Source organism: Alexandromys fortis, unplaced genomic scaffold (genome assembly GCF_014885135.2).
Source record: "Alexandromys fortis isolate MF-2015 unplaced genomic scaffold, M_Fortis_MF-2015_v1.1 scaffold_102, whole genome shotgun sequence".
Lineage (NCBI taxonomy): Eukaryota > Metazoa > Chordata > Mammalia > Rodentia > Cricetidae > Alexandromys > Alexandromys fortis.
The window spans coordinates 5,581,797-5,598,899 of NW_026067984.1; the positions used below are offsets into that span (position 1 = coordinate 5,581,797).

General features: G+C 42.2%; 1 protein-coding gene and 1 long non-coding RNA gene across 2 annotated transcripts in view; both read right to left on the reverse strand.

Moving 5' to 3' along the window:
* LOC126511568 (uncharacterized) overlaps positions 1–17,103 on the reverse strand; it is an 857,731-nt gene that overhangs the window by 659,458 nt on the left and 181,170 nt on the right. The gene's annotated exons all lie outside the window — the stretch shown is intronic.
* Positions 1–17,103, reverse strand: part of Fhip1a (FHF complex subunit HOOK interacting protein 1A) — a 208,212-nt gene that overhangs the window by 73,771 nt on the left and 117,338 nt on the right. The window contains exon 3 of the mRNA XM_050158766.1: positions 7,363–7,586. Within this exon, the coding sequence (XP_050014723.1) occupies positions 7,363–7,467 (105 nt within the window). The 5' untranslated portion in view covers positions 7,468–7,586. The remainder of the gene's footprint in view (positions 1–7,362; positions 7,587–17,103) is intronic.

Genomic DNA, 17,103 nt, shown 5'->3' on the forward strand with positions numbered 1-17,103 from the left:
AGTGATAAATTCTAAAAGGAAACTATGGAAAAGGTATACATTAACCACACAATTCCACCTCGTGCTAACACACGTGTTTCTCTGTCAGGAGATCTGCTTCAGCCCAGTCTTCCATTGCTCTCTGCCTCTGACACGGGGAATCACGCCACTTTGGCTAGACTTGCCTATGTCAAGAAAGCCACATGAGGAAGACCCACAGTTCCGAACCCTTTGGAATGCTAATCTAAAGTGACGGTTGTGGAAAAACTTAAGTTACTAAGCGACATTTTCCATTGCACAGAAAGGGAGGGAGGATTTAACTGGCATCGGCCAAATTATACTTTATGTACCAAATAATGACAACAGGAGTTAAGTTTCCACTGTTTCCTCATCATTACTTAATGGCTGAGCCCTTTCCACTTGGAATATTCCTTGAGAACCTGTCTCTACGGGTCTTACCAGGGCCGCAAGCCAGCTGACCACATAAACACCTGCCCTCCTTCCAGCCTGCCTGTTTACCCTCATGCTGCCTGCCTGCCTGCCTGCCTGCTTGTTTGCTTGCTTGATTTCTTCCTTTCCTTCCTTCTTTCCTCCCTCCCTTCCTCTCTCCTTCCTTTCTTCTTTCATTCTTTCTTACCTTCCTTCCTTCCTTCCCTCCTCCCTCCCTTAAGCTCTCCTTCCTTCTTTCATTTCTTTTATTCTTTCCTTTCTTCCTCTCTCCCTCCTTTCCTCCCTCCTCCCTTCCTTCTTTCCTCCCTCCTTTGCCCCCCTCCCTCTCTCCTTCCTTCCTGTCTGTCTGCCTTCCCTTCTTTTCAGAACTAGAGATTATTAAACTCAAGCCCTGCCTTGCACTGGACAAGTAAGCGCTCTAACACTAAAGCTATAACCTCAATCTTTTGTTTTATTGTCGCTGCTATTTGTTTGCTTTGGCTTTTAAGACAGAATCTAAGTTGCCTGGGCTGGCCTTGAACTTGCTACTTAGCCCAAGCTTATCTTGAATTTGCAGTCTTCTTGAATAGTTGGAATTACAAGTATGTATCATCATGCTTTCTAATATATTTTTCTAATATTAAAACTATAATCCCCTTGTAAAATGTGCTTACTTAATCCACTTGCATAAAATCAACGCTAGTCAGAAGCTGCACAGACATGTCTGAATCTAGGTTTTTAAAACATGATAAAGGCAAGGTTTGGTAGTAACACCTATAATCCCAACACTTTATTAGAGGCAGAAAGACCAAGAGTTCAAAGCCAATGTGAGCTCTATGAGACCTTGCTCAAAAAAACAAAAAGGGGCAACTGTTACTGCCGTGTTGCTAAGCGGATCTAAAGTGCCTGCCAATGCTTTCTAATTACTTATACCACTGCCAGTTTTTCTACAGGGTTCAGTAGGAGTGGGAGGAAAACAAAACAGGGCAGTGAGAGGTGAAAAGGATTAAAAACATATTACATATACGAAAATATAATGAAACTCATTACTATGTATAATTAATACACGTGTCTGTTACAGTAAAAAAAAACAAACAAACAAAACAACAATAACAACTACCATGACTATAAGCAATATGGGGAGGAAAAGGGTTCTTTCATCTTACAGCGTGTGGTAGGTACATCATCCAAAGTCAGGGAAGGAAGTCAAGGCAGGAACCTGAAGGAGGGAGCTGATGCAGAGCCATACGGGAACACGGCTTACTGACTTGCTCCACATGGCTTGCTCAGCCTGCTTTCTTATATAGCCTAGGACTAGGTCCAAGAGTGGTATGGCCCATAATGAGAGAGCCTTCCTACACCAATCATTAATTAGAAAAGACAGTAGGGTTGCCCACACACAAGTCTCACAGAGGCATTGTCTCAATCGCAAGGCCTTCTTCCCAATATCTCTAACTTGTGTCAAGTTCATAATAACCCAGCCAGGACTCTTCATAACAAAGCTCCCTTTTTCAAAGATAAATAAGAGCTATGAAAAGAACATAGGAAGGAGGACCCAAGTGAAAATGCTGAACGGAGCGTTAGTCTATCACAGATCAGACTCTTTAGAGAGTACACAGTGGGAGAGCGGCCGACATTGTAGCAGGCTCATCCTCTGTAGGGTCTCCCAGGAGCACCAGCTGATGGCACTCTCCTAAGAACCACGGATTTCATCCACTTTCATCTGTCACATTTAAGGCCACTCGTAAAGCTGGAAAGAGACATAAGTGCTTAAAGTGTTGGCGGACATCAATTTTCTAAGATATTCAGAAGATTAATCAGAGCTTTCGAAGCTTTTTCCACATCCCCAAGGCTTTCCGTGTTCTCTGTCATTTAGTCTGCAACAAGATGCAAACCAAAAGCAAGCTAAACAGAGCAAGGAAATAAAAATGCAAATACGCGTGACAAATCTATGCATTATGTCCTAGATTTTCTTAACGGATTCGGAGTACTCCGAGTGTTACACTGTACTCGCCCTAAGACCCAGCCTCTGGTTCTCACTGCCGTGGAAAGGTGTTTAACACAAACAATCTACAGGCCTCCACCTTTTTTTCTCACTGCCGTCCCATCCTGAGACAGAAAAGCCACTGTTCTTTCCTCCTCAAGTGTCATGACTGTCATATGGTCCTGATGTTTCCTTGCTTGCTTTTGCACAGGTTTTCACTATTAGTCCAGGCTGGCCTTAAATTCGTGATCCTCCTGCCTCAGACACCCAAAGGCTAGCATTGTAGACCGGTACTGTCATGCCCAGCTTTCTCTAATATTTTGTTTGTTTGTTTTATTTGTTTTTGTTTTTGTTGAGACAAGGTTTCTCTGCGTAACAGCCCTAGCTGTCCTGTACTAGCTCTTGTAGACCAGGCTGGCATTGAACTCACAGAGATCTGCCTGTCTCTGCTTTCCAAATGCTGGGATCCGTGCCACCACTGCCTGGCTGCTAATAATTTTCTCTGTATATAATAGAGAAAGATCCATATAGTCACAAAGTATAAATAAATGCTATGAAATAAAAAAAAATCTCAAAACAGCTTTTTTGGAGTATAACATTTTTGGTAAAAAGAACACCTACGTTACTTTTTAGGTGGATATAAATGATTTTTTTGTTTTGCTGTTTATTTTTTGAGACATGGCCTTGCTATGTAGACCAATCTAGCCTGGAACTCACTAAATAGCCTAGTCTGACTCTGAACTCTTGATCTTCCTGCTTTTGAGGTCAAAAGTACTAGAAATACAGACATACAGACATAAACCTCCTTGCCTAGCTTCTTCCAATTGCCCCTTTCCTCTGTTCTCCTGCTTAAAAAAAAGTAAGGACACAGTGACTATTACAAGGTCCACGTAGTCACGAAGTATAAGCACATCATTGAAAGTAACCAATAGGTAGGTGGTATAATTCACCAGCCAGTCTACTTGAACAATCTATTATCCGATAAGCCAGTGATCCCTTCCATTTGAACCCTCTTCCGCTCTGAAAATGCGAAGATAGTGAGGAGATAAAAAGCAATAACCTGGGGCTGGAGAGATGGCTCAGTGGTTAAGAGCATTGCCTGCTCTTCCAAAGGTCCTGAGTTCAACTCCCAGCAACCACATGGTGGCTCACAACCATCCGTAATGAGGTCTGGTGCCCTCTTCTGGCCAGCAGGCATACACACAGACAGAGTATTGTATACATAATAAAAAAAAAACCAATAACCTGCCATATTATAAATTGTTTTTGCAAATGACTATAGAAATCTATCACAGGTACATACATATTCATCCTTACCCCTAAAGGCAAGTTCAAAGATCTTTTTAGAAGCATATTATACAGTGGTTTAAAGTTAGTGCATTTTAAAGTGGCTTCCTAAATTGCCTGGGTCTTCTAAAGTCGTGTTTCTTATTCCTCCTTGCTGTTCAGCAGTTTGTTGACTGATGTCATACTACATACAATATGTCACACTGTTATGGGCTCTAGAAACACAAATACATCATTGAAAGCCTCTGATATTCAGGAGCTTCTCAATGATGTTGGAGAGAAGCTACATATACCGTTGTAAGATAAGGAGTCTCATGGAACAGGAGAAGAGAGCATGTGGCGAAGGTGACCACAGAGAGAAAACGTGAGAGAGAGAAGAGAAAGTGTCTGCAGGAAATGATATCCCGGATGTGTCCTGCAGAAGCAGCATTTCACCAGACGGAGGAGCACTTAAGCAGAAAGAGCAGCGAGCACTTTGCGCACAGAGGCATGGGACGACAGGACAATTCCCAGGGATGATGGTGGACACACATGCCGAGCAACTTCACTTCCGCAGTCTCAGAAGCTAGGATCTAAGGAACTGTCTGTGCCATCCTGGCCTGTGGGTGGGCTTATGCCATTGGAACATCCAACTAGATAGACCTATAACAGATAGATCTGGATCTTAGGTCTATTATTCTGGTGATTTAAGATACAAGATGAACATTCAAGAAGGTGAGAGGAAGCATGGGCCAGGCCAGCTTCCTAAACCTACATTCTCCAATGTCACTATTAGGAAGGTTACTCCTGAGTATCTACAGAGCACCCTTCTATCATGACATCATGGCCAGGGGGGGTTTTGGAAATTCAAGTATACTACCAAGCCACTTAAGGTCTCAGCCATGGAATGATGGACTGCCTTAGATATGACCCAAGTTAGTTATAGAGCTAGCTGCCCTGGACAGTAGAGGCCAAGATAGAAAGCAGCCACCCTTCTCTCTCCATCCATGTTAGCTCTGTAACTCGAGCTCTGGCGTAGAAGCAACTCATAAATAGTATACCAGAGGCTGTCAAATGCATGTCAGTGATGTTGAATTTACACCGAAGTAGCCTAACAAAGATGAATTCTAGATAGCACAGACTTTTGCTGCCTTCATTTTTCCTAATTTATGGTATACAAAAGTATTGTACTGAGCCGATAAATACCGTGTGGCTGTTCAGTCCTGACTCTGCCACATTTCCTAGAGGCCTCTCAGGTTGCCTTGGTTGCCTTGGGGAAGTTGGGGGCTGTAGTCACAGTAGGCACAGAGGTACACATGCCACAGATGAGATTGTTTCCCCTGAGTGTGCCGTTAGCTACCCCAGCAGAAGTCACGGTGAAGAGTCAAGTCCAGAGACGGATGCACAACCCAGTCATAACAGCTGAGGGGCTCACAGCTCACATCTCTGCCTTGCCCTCAGTTTTTGCCTCCCCCACCTTCTTTCTCACCAACAGAAAAGTCAAAACTGACCATTCATCACCAATATCCCTTCCTCTGACATGAAAACTTTTCCACAGCCAGACTGTCCAAACTACAACTTTCTTCACCACTCACACCAATAGCATCCCCTTTTCTTGACTTAATTCCTGTAGCTGTCCCCCTAAGCATGCTCCAGGAATATCCTTGAATTGTTCGCTAACTCAACCTCTAAGGGAAAATAGCTACTTAGATACCCTCATGCATCTATTTTTCAACCAATATTATCATTCATACAGTTGATAGGAGGGCCCACAGAGTCTCTGCAGACAGAGACTAAGAGCATTTTCTAGATGTATTTAGAAGGAAAAGCTAAGTCTAAAGAGATTAATTTTTAAAAAGGCCTTTTATTTCATTCTTAAAAAGAAACCCAACTAAAGTTAAGGAAGTGGCTAAACTATCATAAGACATGCTCACTTATAAAGGGAATTGTTTAATGACTAACATCATTTCCTCTGACAAGATATTCTCATCTTCAGCTCAATATATTTCAAGAGGAGGGTGCTAAGCACCTGCATGGTGCCTCCAATAACCCCCAGTATCTGATAATGCTGAAGTCATTCATAGCAGACATGGAACTGACTAATAGGATTCTGGGGATAATATTTATTCTCAACAATGTGAAAAGAAGACGGACACATTCCTCACACAGGACATTCTAGCAGCAGTCTGGCTGCTCTTGGGAGAAAGAAACCAGATTGAGCAGGAGAGATAATCTACCCACACAGAGTCACGAGGTCAGTGGTGTATCTGTGATTCTCAGAGCAGCGCAGAAAGCCAAATGGATCCCTTTACAGGAACCAGAAGGAATGCTCATGATCAAACGTAGTACACACACACAGCAGGCCTCAGAGCAGAGGTTCCACATTTCAGAGGGAAACTCCATCCGCCAAATGAACGGTAAGCTGGAAATGCCATCAGTGTGGCAATCCACTCAAGAGAATGGGCATAAATAATTAAGTAAATAAAATAGACGAGCATGCAGCAATACACAGACACATTGCACATGGGATAAGCACACAATGATACATGGTCCAAACAGGTAAAGATAGAAGCAGGTCTTCTGAGGACTGCTGGTCACAACTCTCAGGGTCCACTAGCCGACTCTGAAGCCATTGATTTAAAATGCTTTAAAAAGTGCAAGACCAAAGGCCGTTATCTAATTATCAAGAATAGTTCTGAATTTCTGTCCTTCACTATAGTGGAGAATATAGTAAATCTGAACAATAACTCAGAGTAATGGGAGAGCAGAAGAAAACCATAGAAGCTTTACACTAGACAGTGAAAAGCAACTACAAAGTGTGAACAATCCAGAAGCAGAATTGATTTTGCCCCTTTTGATCTAAACTGTGTCCCCCATAATTGCTGTGATTTACAGTCTCAGGGCTTTAACCTATGTGTTCTTTCCGGACACAGGAAGGAACCTGGTAGTCATTAAAAAACTGTCACATAAATAGCCACTTACCAGCTCACCTGGGGAGTATAACGCTGGACAAGTAGTAAAGAATACCATTTTTTTTTTATTTTACTACCTGCAAGCTCCCCGAGGAAAGGGGCAGACTGGTAAATTTTCTAAGCATTCAACCCTTAATTATCCACACCAGCAGATCAGAGGAAAGCCCCAAGAAGTCGAAATGAACCATCCACAAACACTAATGTGCTCAGTAGAGGAGATGAGGACTCAGGCATAGCCAGGCAGATCCCCCTACATCGTATGGGGTCTGACAAAGGCAGGGTACTGAAGTCAGACCCGCGGGTTTTGTATTCAAGGCACTGAGGTCTGAGTACCAAGGTTCACTGACGGCAGAACCTCCAGACAGCCATTTGACCTGCATAATTTTCCATTCTCTACTAAGTGCCTTATTAGTTTCTGGAGAAGATTAAATGATAGATTTAATATAAATTATATTAATTACAGAACATTTGAAGTACTCAACACAGGACTTATTAAATGCTTCCAAAGCCAGTCCTTTGTGGAAACAATGTTTTAATCTGATACATACTATAGGAAATCAGGAAAAAAAATCTGCTTTTCTCTTGACTGAAGGAGCCTGTCCTATAATGAGTTTTCTAGAAAGTCAGCTGACTGTCACCAAGTAGGAAATCTTGGCTCAGTGTGGCAGAAACTGGGGGTGGGGGGAGGCTCAGCAGAGGAGACCAGCAGAGGAGATGGAGGTCATTTATTACCTGTGCCCAGTGGTTCTTAAACACAATCATGCATGTTTCTGGGTCAACTCCCTTCAGGCTGACAGCCTGCTGAAGTTTGCTTTCTGTTGAAACTGATGACATCATAAACCTTTGACACTTCTAAGTCATACTTAATTTTCATGAAAATATTGTAGGTAGTCATTAACTTCAATTATCATGTGAAAAATGTAACTTCTTCAGTCTTCATGGTCACTTCCCAAAACCTGTAATGACAATAACAAAAAAATGCATCTTATGCTCATATATTAAACAGGACACTGACTACTGAATTTAAATAAAAGGATAGACAGCCTCAAAGTCCTATACAAGCAGTAGCTGTATGATAGTCACAACATATCATTTATATTTGATCTTAAGTTTCTCCTATTCTCTCAGCCTCTTACTAAAAATTGTAAACTATGGTGCTGCTGAACTATAGACATGTATTAAACATGTGGAATGTCTTCTCTCCGCTAGAAGTAACCATCACCCATGAGTTTTTGTACCAAATCACTCAAGTTTAGTTTCTACAACTAAACAAGAAACTGTGCTATCAACTTTCACAGAATTTTAAGAAATGCCTAGTAACAGGAAAACTGTTACACACACACACACACACACACACACACACACAGGCTTAATAAACCTTGGGTGAGCTGCAGGAGCTGGAAGTGCATGAAGTCTTTGCTGTGCAAATGTGAAGACTGAGCTCACATCCCAAGCCTACATAAGAGCTTGGTGGGTGCTTTGGTCCTGCCTATCCCAGCACCCAGTGCCGTGTACCACATCCCCGTGTCTGCACTCTGTGCGCTGGCACCCAGTTTGCGAGCTTTGGGCAAGGGGGCTGGAGGTTAAAATACACAGACACACACAGACAGAGAGACAGCGACACGGGTCATCCTTGAATTCCCCAAGAATGCCCCCTTTATTGTGTTCAGGGGCAGATTATATAGGGATAGATAGCCATGCCCTAGCCAAACCCACCAGAAACCACTCTCCTGCCATCAGGAACTCCTGAAGGTCTCGTGCTCAGAGCAGCTGTAGGCACTAAGATCAGGGGATTACAAGAAATTCAGGATCTGGGGTCTCACCGCTCCCAAGACCCAGGAAGCAAAGAGGAAGACCCCATGCAAGCTGGCGAGCTGGATGAGACAAATAGTGATTTCTGGCTTCAGTTGCAGGCCCCCAACTCAGTCAACAAAGTGGACAGGGATCAAATCAAGGAAGACACCTGGTATCAACCTCTCATTTCCATGTGCACCATCACACATTGGCACATGCGCCAGCACACATGTGCACCACACACATGAACATGAATGTACATCACATGCATGAGCACACGTACCATCATCCAGACTTCTTGGCTCAAAACAGTTGAGGTTTGCTGTTTTATTGTTTTTCAATAACTTTACAGTGAAATTGAAAATATTCAGCTACATGATACACTACATCACAAAAAGAGGGAAGGAAGGAAGGAAGAAAGGAAGAAAGGAAGGAAGGAAGGATGGTTCTAAATCAATCATCTTGTGGCTATAAAATAGGTGAAATTTTCTAGTTTTTCTGAAATACAATAATGTTCCAAGTAACTTGATAAGCCAGTTAGGAACAGCCCACCGAAACCAAGATAGAGTCTTATTAGCTGAGAGTAAAGAGTGGCAAACTTAGAAATGCAAAATGAATTGTGTGGATAAGATATGAAGAAATCCTAGCTACAACACTACCATTGCTGGAAAAAAAATATTAAGGTCACAGACTGTACCTTGAATGTGTGGGATCTCTGAAAAAAGCAATAAGATGGTAGTATTATCTAGCCAGCTCAATCAGCCCAGAAAAGGACTGGGTAGAGTTCAGAATATTATTTCTTTTAGTGTACAGATTGGAGAGAGTTCAGAAGAAAGCAATTACAATTATCAGAGCACGGGGAAACAGCCCATAATAAGAGTCTGCAGACGTGGACCTGCATGGTGTGATAGCTCATCAGAAAAGGCACTTGCTGCAATCCAGACAACCTGAGTTCAATACTCAGAACCCAATTAGTTGAAGGAGAGAAACAGTCCTGTAAGGATCCTCTGACCTCTTCACATGGGCCATGGCATGCATATGTGTGAGTGTGTGTGCACACACAAAGATAGATGATAGATAGATAGATAGATAGATAGATAGATAGATAGATAGATAGATAGATAGATAGATGATAGATAGATAGATGGATGATAGATTAGATAGATTGATAGATGATAGGATAGATAGATAATAGATGATAGATTAGATAGATTGATAAATAAATGATAGATTAGATAGATTGATAAATAAATTATAGATTAGATAGATTGATAAATAAATGATAGATTAGATAGATTGATAAATAAATGATAGATTAGATAGATTGATAAATGATAGATTAGATAGATACATAGATAGATGATAGATTAGACAGATAAAATAGATCAGATAGATGAATAATAGATTAGCTAGATAAGATAGATATAGATTAGACAGATGATAGGTAGGTGAAGAGATAGATAGATAGATAGATAGATAGATAGATAGATAGATAGATAGATAGATATGGATAGATAGGAAAATAACTGCAGACTTGTACAGTTTGGGGCACTGGCTATTTTTTACTTATATAAAGACTGTCGGGCTGGAGAGATGGCTCAGAGGTTAAGAGCACTGGCTTCTGGCTCCTCTTCCAGAGGTCCTGAGTTCAAATCCCAGCAACCACATGGTAACTCACAACCATCTGTAATGGGGTCTGGTGCCCTCTTCTGGTGAGTAGGCATATATGCAGACATAACACTATATATAATAAACAAATAAATCTTAAAAAAAAAGAATGTCACAAAGGGAACAATGATCAATTAATCTTTTCCACCAACCACAAAATGTTAGGACAAACAGGCGATAGTGGCACACACTTTTAATCCCAGAACGCAGGAGGCAGAGGCAGGCCGATCTCCCTGAGTTCAAGGGCAGCCTGGTCTACAAAGCAAGTTCCAAGACAGCCATGGCTGATACACAGAGAAACCCTGTCTTGGGGGATGGGGAATGTGAGGACAGAGCCCATGCTGATTCAAGTTAGATTTATGGGTAAAGTTCTTTGTTGGTGTAGAATTAAACTCCAGAAAATCTGAAACATTCAAAAACAAGTACTTCTGTAGTTGGGAGGACAATCCAAATGAAAAGATTTTCAGGAAGGGTTAGTCATAAGATGGAAAATTGTCAGAATAAATAATTCTGAGTATGCTTCTAAAGACAAATGGAAGAGTAAGTACTGAGGTATCTAGGCAGGAAGGCCTGTAAGGACCACACTTTCACATGCTTGAGGAAATAGCCACATGTACTGTAAATGTATGAGTTACCCAACCCGTACTTCCTGGTAACACAAATGTCTGTTTTCCATGAACACAGCTCACTAAAGACCATGGCTCTTTGCCACAAGTAGCTGTACCTTTACTGAATCCAGCTGATGTTTGATGGGAGCGGCAAGCCCATATTTGTAGAGCATGGATTCACCTGTTTCCACGGCTCTGATAGTCCCTATGACCCCAACTCTTGGTCTCCTTATTTGCCTCGATTGCTTGGCTAACGCTTATCAACATTTAAGTTTGCAGCTTTGTGCTGAGCAATAAAACCAGATTGTGAGTCAGCTTCCTCATTGTTCTGAGCCATTGTATGTCCAAGAAACCGCGGATGCTTTTATGCAGAGGAGATAGTGATAATGAAGAAAATCAAAGCATTACTTTATCCCAGAGATTGAAAAACTGTAACACTTAAGATGCTTCCCAATTCCAGGGTTTAAAAACTCTTCTTCAAAGCAAAGAAGGAAAACTGCCTCCAGATAAAGAAAAAGAGGGAAAAGGGGAAGAAAGCTGTTTTCTAAGAAGCCTTAATTCAGTTCTGAGAGAGAACTTACATTTAGTCTTCTTGAGAGGGAAGAATGTGGTTCAGACAAAAAAAAAAACGCCTTCACCAACGCTCTGAACTTACAAGTCAGTTTTGATAGAAACAGAACATTAAGTCACAGTTCCCAACTTCAGAGCACTTTCTAAGAAGTTATACTCTTCTTTCTGGCTACAATACAGTATCTGGTCCCACTACCTCAAGGAATCTATCCTCTATAGGAAAAATGCATCTTTTTTGGTTTCTGCTTTTCCAATTACACTTTTTAAGACAGGTGCCTGTATCATGAATACAGAAACAACATAAAGAAAACCTGAGAGAAGGAAGAAATGAAGTAAGATAAGCTAAGTTGGAGACGAGACAGGAAAATCTATGCCAGAAGATCCACAAACAGACTATGGAACACAGCCACAAGTCAAGAAGCCAGATGCTTCCATTCCCCATCTCTTGTCCATTACTAGAGAATTAAAGCCTGGCAGAGATGGCCCACATCTTTAATCCCAGCATTCAGGAAACAGAGGCAAAGAGATCTCTGTGAGTTCAAGGCCAGCCTCATCTACAGAGTGAATTCCAGAACAGCTGTAGACGAAGCTGCTTGTTCATTTCCTGGCCTCCCAAACCTGAAATAATCACACAGAAACCATACTAATTGCAAGATTATTTGGCCAATTAGCTCATGCATATTTCTAGCTAACTCTTACACCTTGAATTAACCCATTTTTACTAATCCATGTATCACCATGAGGCTTGTGGTTCTCTCACAATGAGCTGTCAAAAAAAAATTTAAGGTGAAGCAAAGAAATGATTACCCTTAAGGAGAACAGAACCAAAGTAACTTTTAATTAAAGAGAAATTTACCCGTATTTGCAAGCCTACTTAGAAGGATCCAATGAATATGGGAAAATGGAATATAAGACAAAGGATTTCAGCGAACCAAAAGCAGAAGAAGAAAGGTGAGGTCAGGGAAGGTGGAGACCCAGAGAGGACGGACATGCAAAGCTGTGTCCTCCCGTGTTGGATGATCAGGACAGAGTGGTACCCGGAACTGGATGGAGAGGAGGGCAGGCTCCTCCTGAGAGTCCTGTTGATTCTCAGAAAGGATAAGAGCTAAGAGTTCAGAGCTGTTTTCTAGGCCTGGGGACTAAAGCATTATGTCTTGACTTCAGAACTTGGCCCTGGAGGTGGCAGACAGGATGCAGGGCTCTGGAAGAAGTTTTTCCTCTGAGAGCTGAGACCATGAGGAGCAGAGGAAGGAGTTCTTCATTTAAAAGTCTCCTAGGTAAGTGGTTAGGGCTCAATCTTAGGTCTCGTCCAGCACAAGTAATTATCTTATGTACTTTATCACAACTGTTAGAATCAGATAACCACCAAAGAAATATAAATGCCTTGGGACGACTATCTTCATAACCATCTCGTTGTGAGTGGGTTTGTATCTGCATTATTTTTATTAGTCAGATCCATTTCCTAGCCTGAAAACTCAACCACTCAAAGGTGACTCTGTGATTGGTAATCTTTGTCTTTGCCTTTTTCTGAGCAATGGTCACCAGAAAATCTGATTGTCTTAGAATGCACATTTGGATTGCCCTAAATTGGCTGCTACAAAATACATAAAAAGTCTATTACTGTAAATGTGCTTATCACATAAAAGTCCATCTCAGGGTGATGACTCTTCAAATATTGAGAACACCTGAAGAGAGGTGGATTGGTTGCCCTCAATTATAACTAATAGCAGAGGGGGGTCATTCGGGGCCCAACTGCCTCAAACAATCTCTTCTTAGGGCCTAACAAAACCTTATTGAACTGAAACCCTCCCCATGCTCTAATCCTCTGGCCCAGCCCACCATCTCCCCCACCCCCACTCCCTGCCTCTCTCATAGTATTGTGTGGCAATGGTAGATTGAGAGAAATAAGCCCCTGATTCCCCTGTACTTCCCTCAACTTGCAGAGTCTGACTCTGACCCATCCATTACTCAATGTCCATCACTTCAGTAAAGAAGTAACCTGTTTTATTTGGCCATCTTGCAGGTCACCGGTTAACACAGAGACGATGCACAGAAAAATTCTTGCAATGCACACATTCCAAATGGCTTCAAGCTGTGATAAATTCAAGCTTCAAATCAGTCAATGAGATTGCAGAGTACTGTTAATATACCAAGGAATAATCCTACCATGTTTTACACATTAATTTCTCAAGAATGGGCTTCCTCCCAACTAAGTCACATTGAAGTTCCCTACAACTGAATGATAAGCAGAATCAAAGAAAAAAGAAAAAAACAAAATTAATATACAAATACATACCTGAAATTTGTTTTGGGACTTTTAAGGCTATTTAAGACACTAAGTATATCGTCTATTCTCCTTTAATAAAGTTTAAAAGCCACTTCGAAGTTTATTCATTGTAAAAAGTACATAGAGTACAAAAGAGCCTAACAGTTGAGATACTAAAGCTACCACTTTAGTGACAGTTGTGGGGTTTTGTGACTTCTGATAATGAAGACCTATATGAACAGAGAAGGGACTTGTCTAATTCATGCATCAAACACGGACATTCCTTTACTCTCTCCCATCTCTCTAACTCCAGCGACATACTCTGTAGCATGGTTGAAATAGCAAGCAATTGGAAAGACCTTGACTATTCATCAACACGGTCTGGCTAAGTAAATAATGGTATTTCCATATAGCAAATACTATGTCATAATTTTTAAATAGATGATGATAGATAGATAGATAGATAGATAGATAGATAGATAGATAGATAGATAGATAGATAGATAGGAAGGAAGCCAGGGCACACACATAACCAAGGATAGTATGCCATTCTTAAGGAGAAAGCAACCCATTCCATAAGCCTATAAAACAGAAATGGTCTCTAGGAAGACACAGAGGAATCGTAAGGCTGTGGGGCTTTAGGTGGTCAGGGACTGCAATGGAAGGGAGACTTTCACTGCATAGCCCTTTCCCTTTTAAATCATGTGCCTTATGTATGCACTAATACTATGGTTTGAATATGAACTGCCCCCCCCACTGACTCACATCTGCACACTTGGTCTCCAGATGGTGATGTGACTTAGAAAGGTTGGGAACCTTTAGAGCTGGGGTCAGCTGGGGAAAGTAGGCTGCTGAGAAGCAGAACTTGCTGGCTATAGCCCACCCCAGTTCTCGGCCCACACTCTGCACCCTAACTACCGCTGTAACACAACAAGCTGTGTCATACTCCAAGTCAAAAGGTCCAAACCCTGCTCATCATCACCACACCTTCCTGCCACGACACTCAACCCTCAGGACCATGAACCAGAATAAATCTTTCTCTCAGTTATTTCTCTCAGGTTTTCTATCACAGAAGAGAGAAAAGTAACCAATGTGGAAAATCAGTATCGCTGGATAAGGTTCTACAGTGAAGCTTTACCACGTGGCTTGTAGACTACTGGAAGTGGGAGGGATGGGGGAGAGCTTGGAGAACAGGTTGCTGGTGGGAACTCAGAAGACCACAAACCTAATAAAAACGCAGAGTAAAGTCTGTGCTTGGGCCATTTCTGAGGGGTACACGCACTGCTATTTGGTGGAGGAAATTTCAATACAGTATAACATTTGGGTTACTTCATCAGAGTTACATGAAAGAGAGCAGAACACAGAGAAGAAAGATGTTTAAAAAAAAGTGTGAAGCTTGGTAAGGAAAGGAGCATAGGAGAGTTTAAGGATGCCAAGAAATGGTCAGCACTGTTAAGAGGTTAGTGCAATTTAAAGAGAAACTTCCCACTCTACACCGGAACAATGGGGAAGGTCCCTGGAGGGCAAGAATCCATCCCTCTACAAATTCCCTTGAAAAGAGAAAATACACAGCACCTGAGAAAGTAGAGCTTCAGGATAGCCTTGCACAGACTACTAAGGAGAACGTCTTCACTAGCTCGGTGCTCCACGGCCCCTGGTGTTGTAGAATACGGGGCAGGGGGCAGACTACATCACCAGCTGGTAACAGGTCCTGGCGGCAGCATTCCCACAGAACCGCTTAGGGAAAAGGTGCAATGTCAGAGTTATGGGTTTGTGAAGGCTGACACCAAGATTTGAAGCCAGGCAACGTGTAACTGGATAGTATTCCCTTCGTCGAGTTCCTAAGTGGGAGTGAGCACAGAGGTGTCAAGCTGGACCACATTTCAGTGGAAACCGCAGATGCGTTAGATGCTAAGAAAGCAGCACATCCACTGAGACGAGCTGTCGGTTCCCAGAGGAACTGACCCGAGAGACAAGTCTCCATTTGCTGTAGATCAGAGCCGAGGAGCAGGGGCCGCTCGCTCCACAGGCTTCATCACCTGTCGAAGCCCTGGTGATGTCACCTTGAGCCCTAGGTCTCAGACATGAAACTGAATGACTCGATGTTTGCCCTGCTAGGTTTTAGTTTTGTTTTGATTCGATCTTTTCCTTGCCATGCTCCCATTTCTCCCTTGTGGAATCAGAATTTTCATTCTGTATCACTGTAAGTTGAAAGTGTGGAACTTTGACTTCGATTTCACGGAGGTTCGTAGCTAAGAGATTACCTCGAGTTATGAGGAGACTTCGAACAGTGTTAGAGTTGTAAAACTATGGGGACTTTTAAAGTTAGACAGAATGTATTCCATATAGTGTAGATAGTCTACATTATGAGACAGCTGTAGGCCTATGGAGGTCAGTGCCAAACTGTTGTGGTTGAATGTGAAAAGTCTTGGACAGACTCGTGTGTTTGAACAGTTGGGTCCTCTGCAATGGGGGGGAGGGGGCACTGTTTTGGGAAGTTGTAGAAGCTTAAGAGGTGAGGCTGAGACAGAAGAGAGTCACTGGAAGTAGGACACAGATTTCATGTTCCAACCATTCTCTACCTCCATCCAACTGCAATGTAACCAGTTAGCTCCTGCTTCTGCCCCCCCAACCCCCTCCCAGTCACAAGTCACTGCCGTCACTCAATGACATGATGGCTGCATCCCCTGAATAAAGTGCTAGAAATAAGCCCTTTTCCCTCAAGTTGTTTCTGCCTGGCATTCTATCACAACAGTGAGAAAGGGAACTTCCACTCGGCAGATGGCATTTAATTAATCAGTGTGTGTGTGTGTGTGTGTGTACGCACTCATATCTGCTTAGAGGAGCATGTGCCATGGCACACGTATGATGGTCAGAGGACAGCTACATAGAGATGGTTCTCTCCTTCTACCTTCAGGTGAGCTCACAATCTTACCCACTGAGCCATGTCACCATCCAACATTCCTAATTTATCACACAAACAAAAATAGCAAAAAAAAAAAACCATCCTAAACAAAAGAAAAATTTCCCGAGTCCAACTGAAATACAGCAACAACAACAACAGTCTCTTCTGAGTCCTTGGAGAAAAGCAAATACCTGCACAAGGACAGCCGTCTGCTGGAGAATGAGCAGCTGAATTTAATATGCTTGCTGACAAACACCTACAAAGGAAAACCAGCTTCTGTTGTCCCTCAGCATGCTCAGGGGATTGGTTCCAGGACCTCTGAAATACCAAAATCTGCAGTAGATGTTCAAGTCACATCCTCCTGCCACACAGAAGATCACTTCTAGAGTACTTAAAATGTAAAAGCTATGTGAATAGTTGTTATGCTGTATTGTCAAGGGAACAAAGACAAGGACAAAAACCTGCACGTGTTCAACGCAGATGCGACATTTTTATTCTTGAATATTTTCCGTCTGATGTTGGCCGAATCTGTGGGTATGAACATGCTAAGAGAGAAAGGGCCAGCTGTGCATCTGTAGCCGTGGGGCAGTTAAAGTCCAGGGAAATAAATATGGATGAAATTCACATGTTGGAAAAGGGCAAAGGCTTCAGAAGAGTGGAGA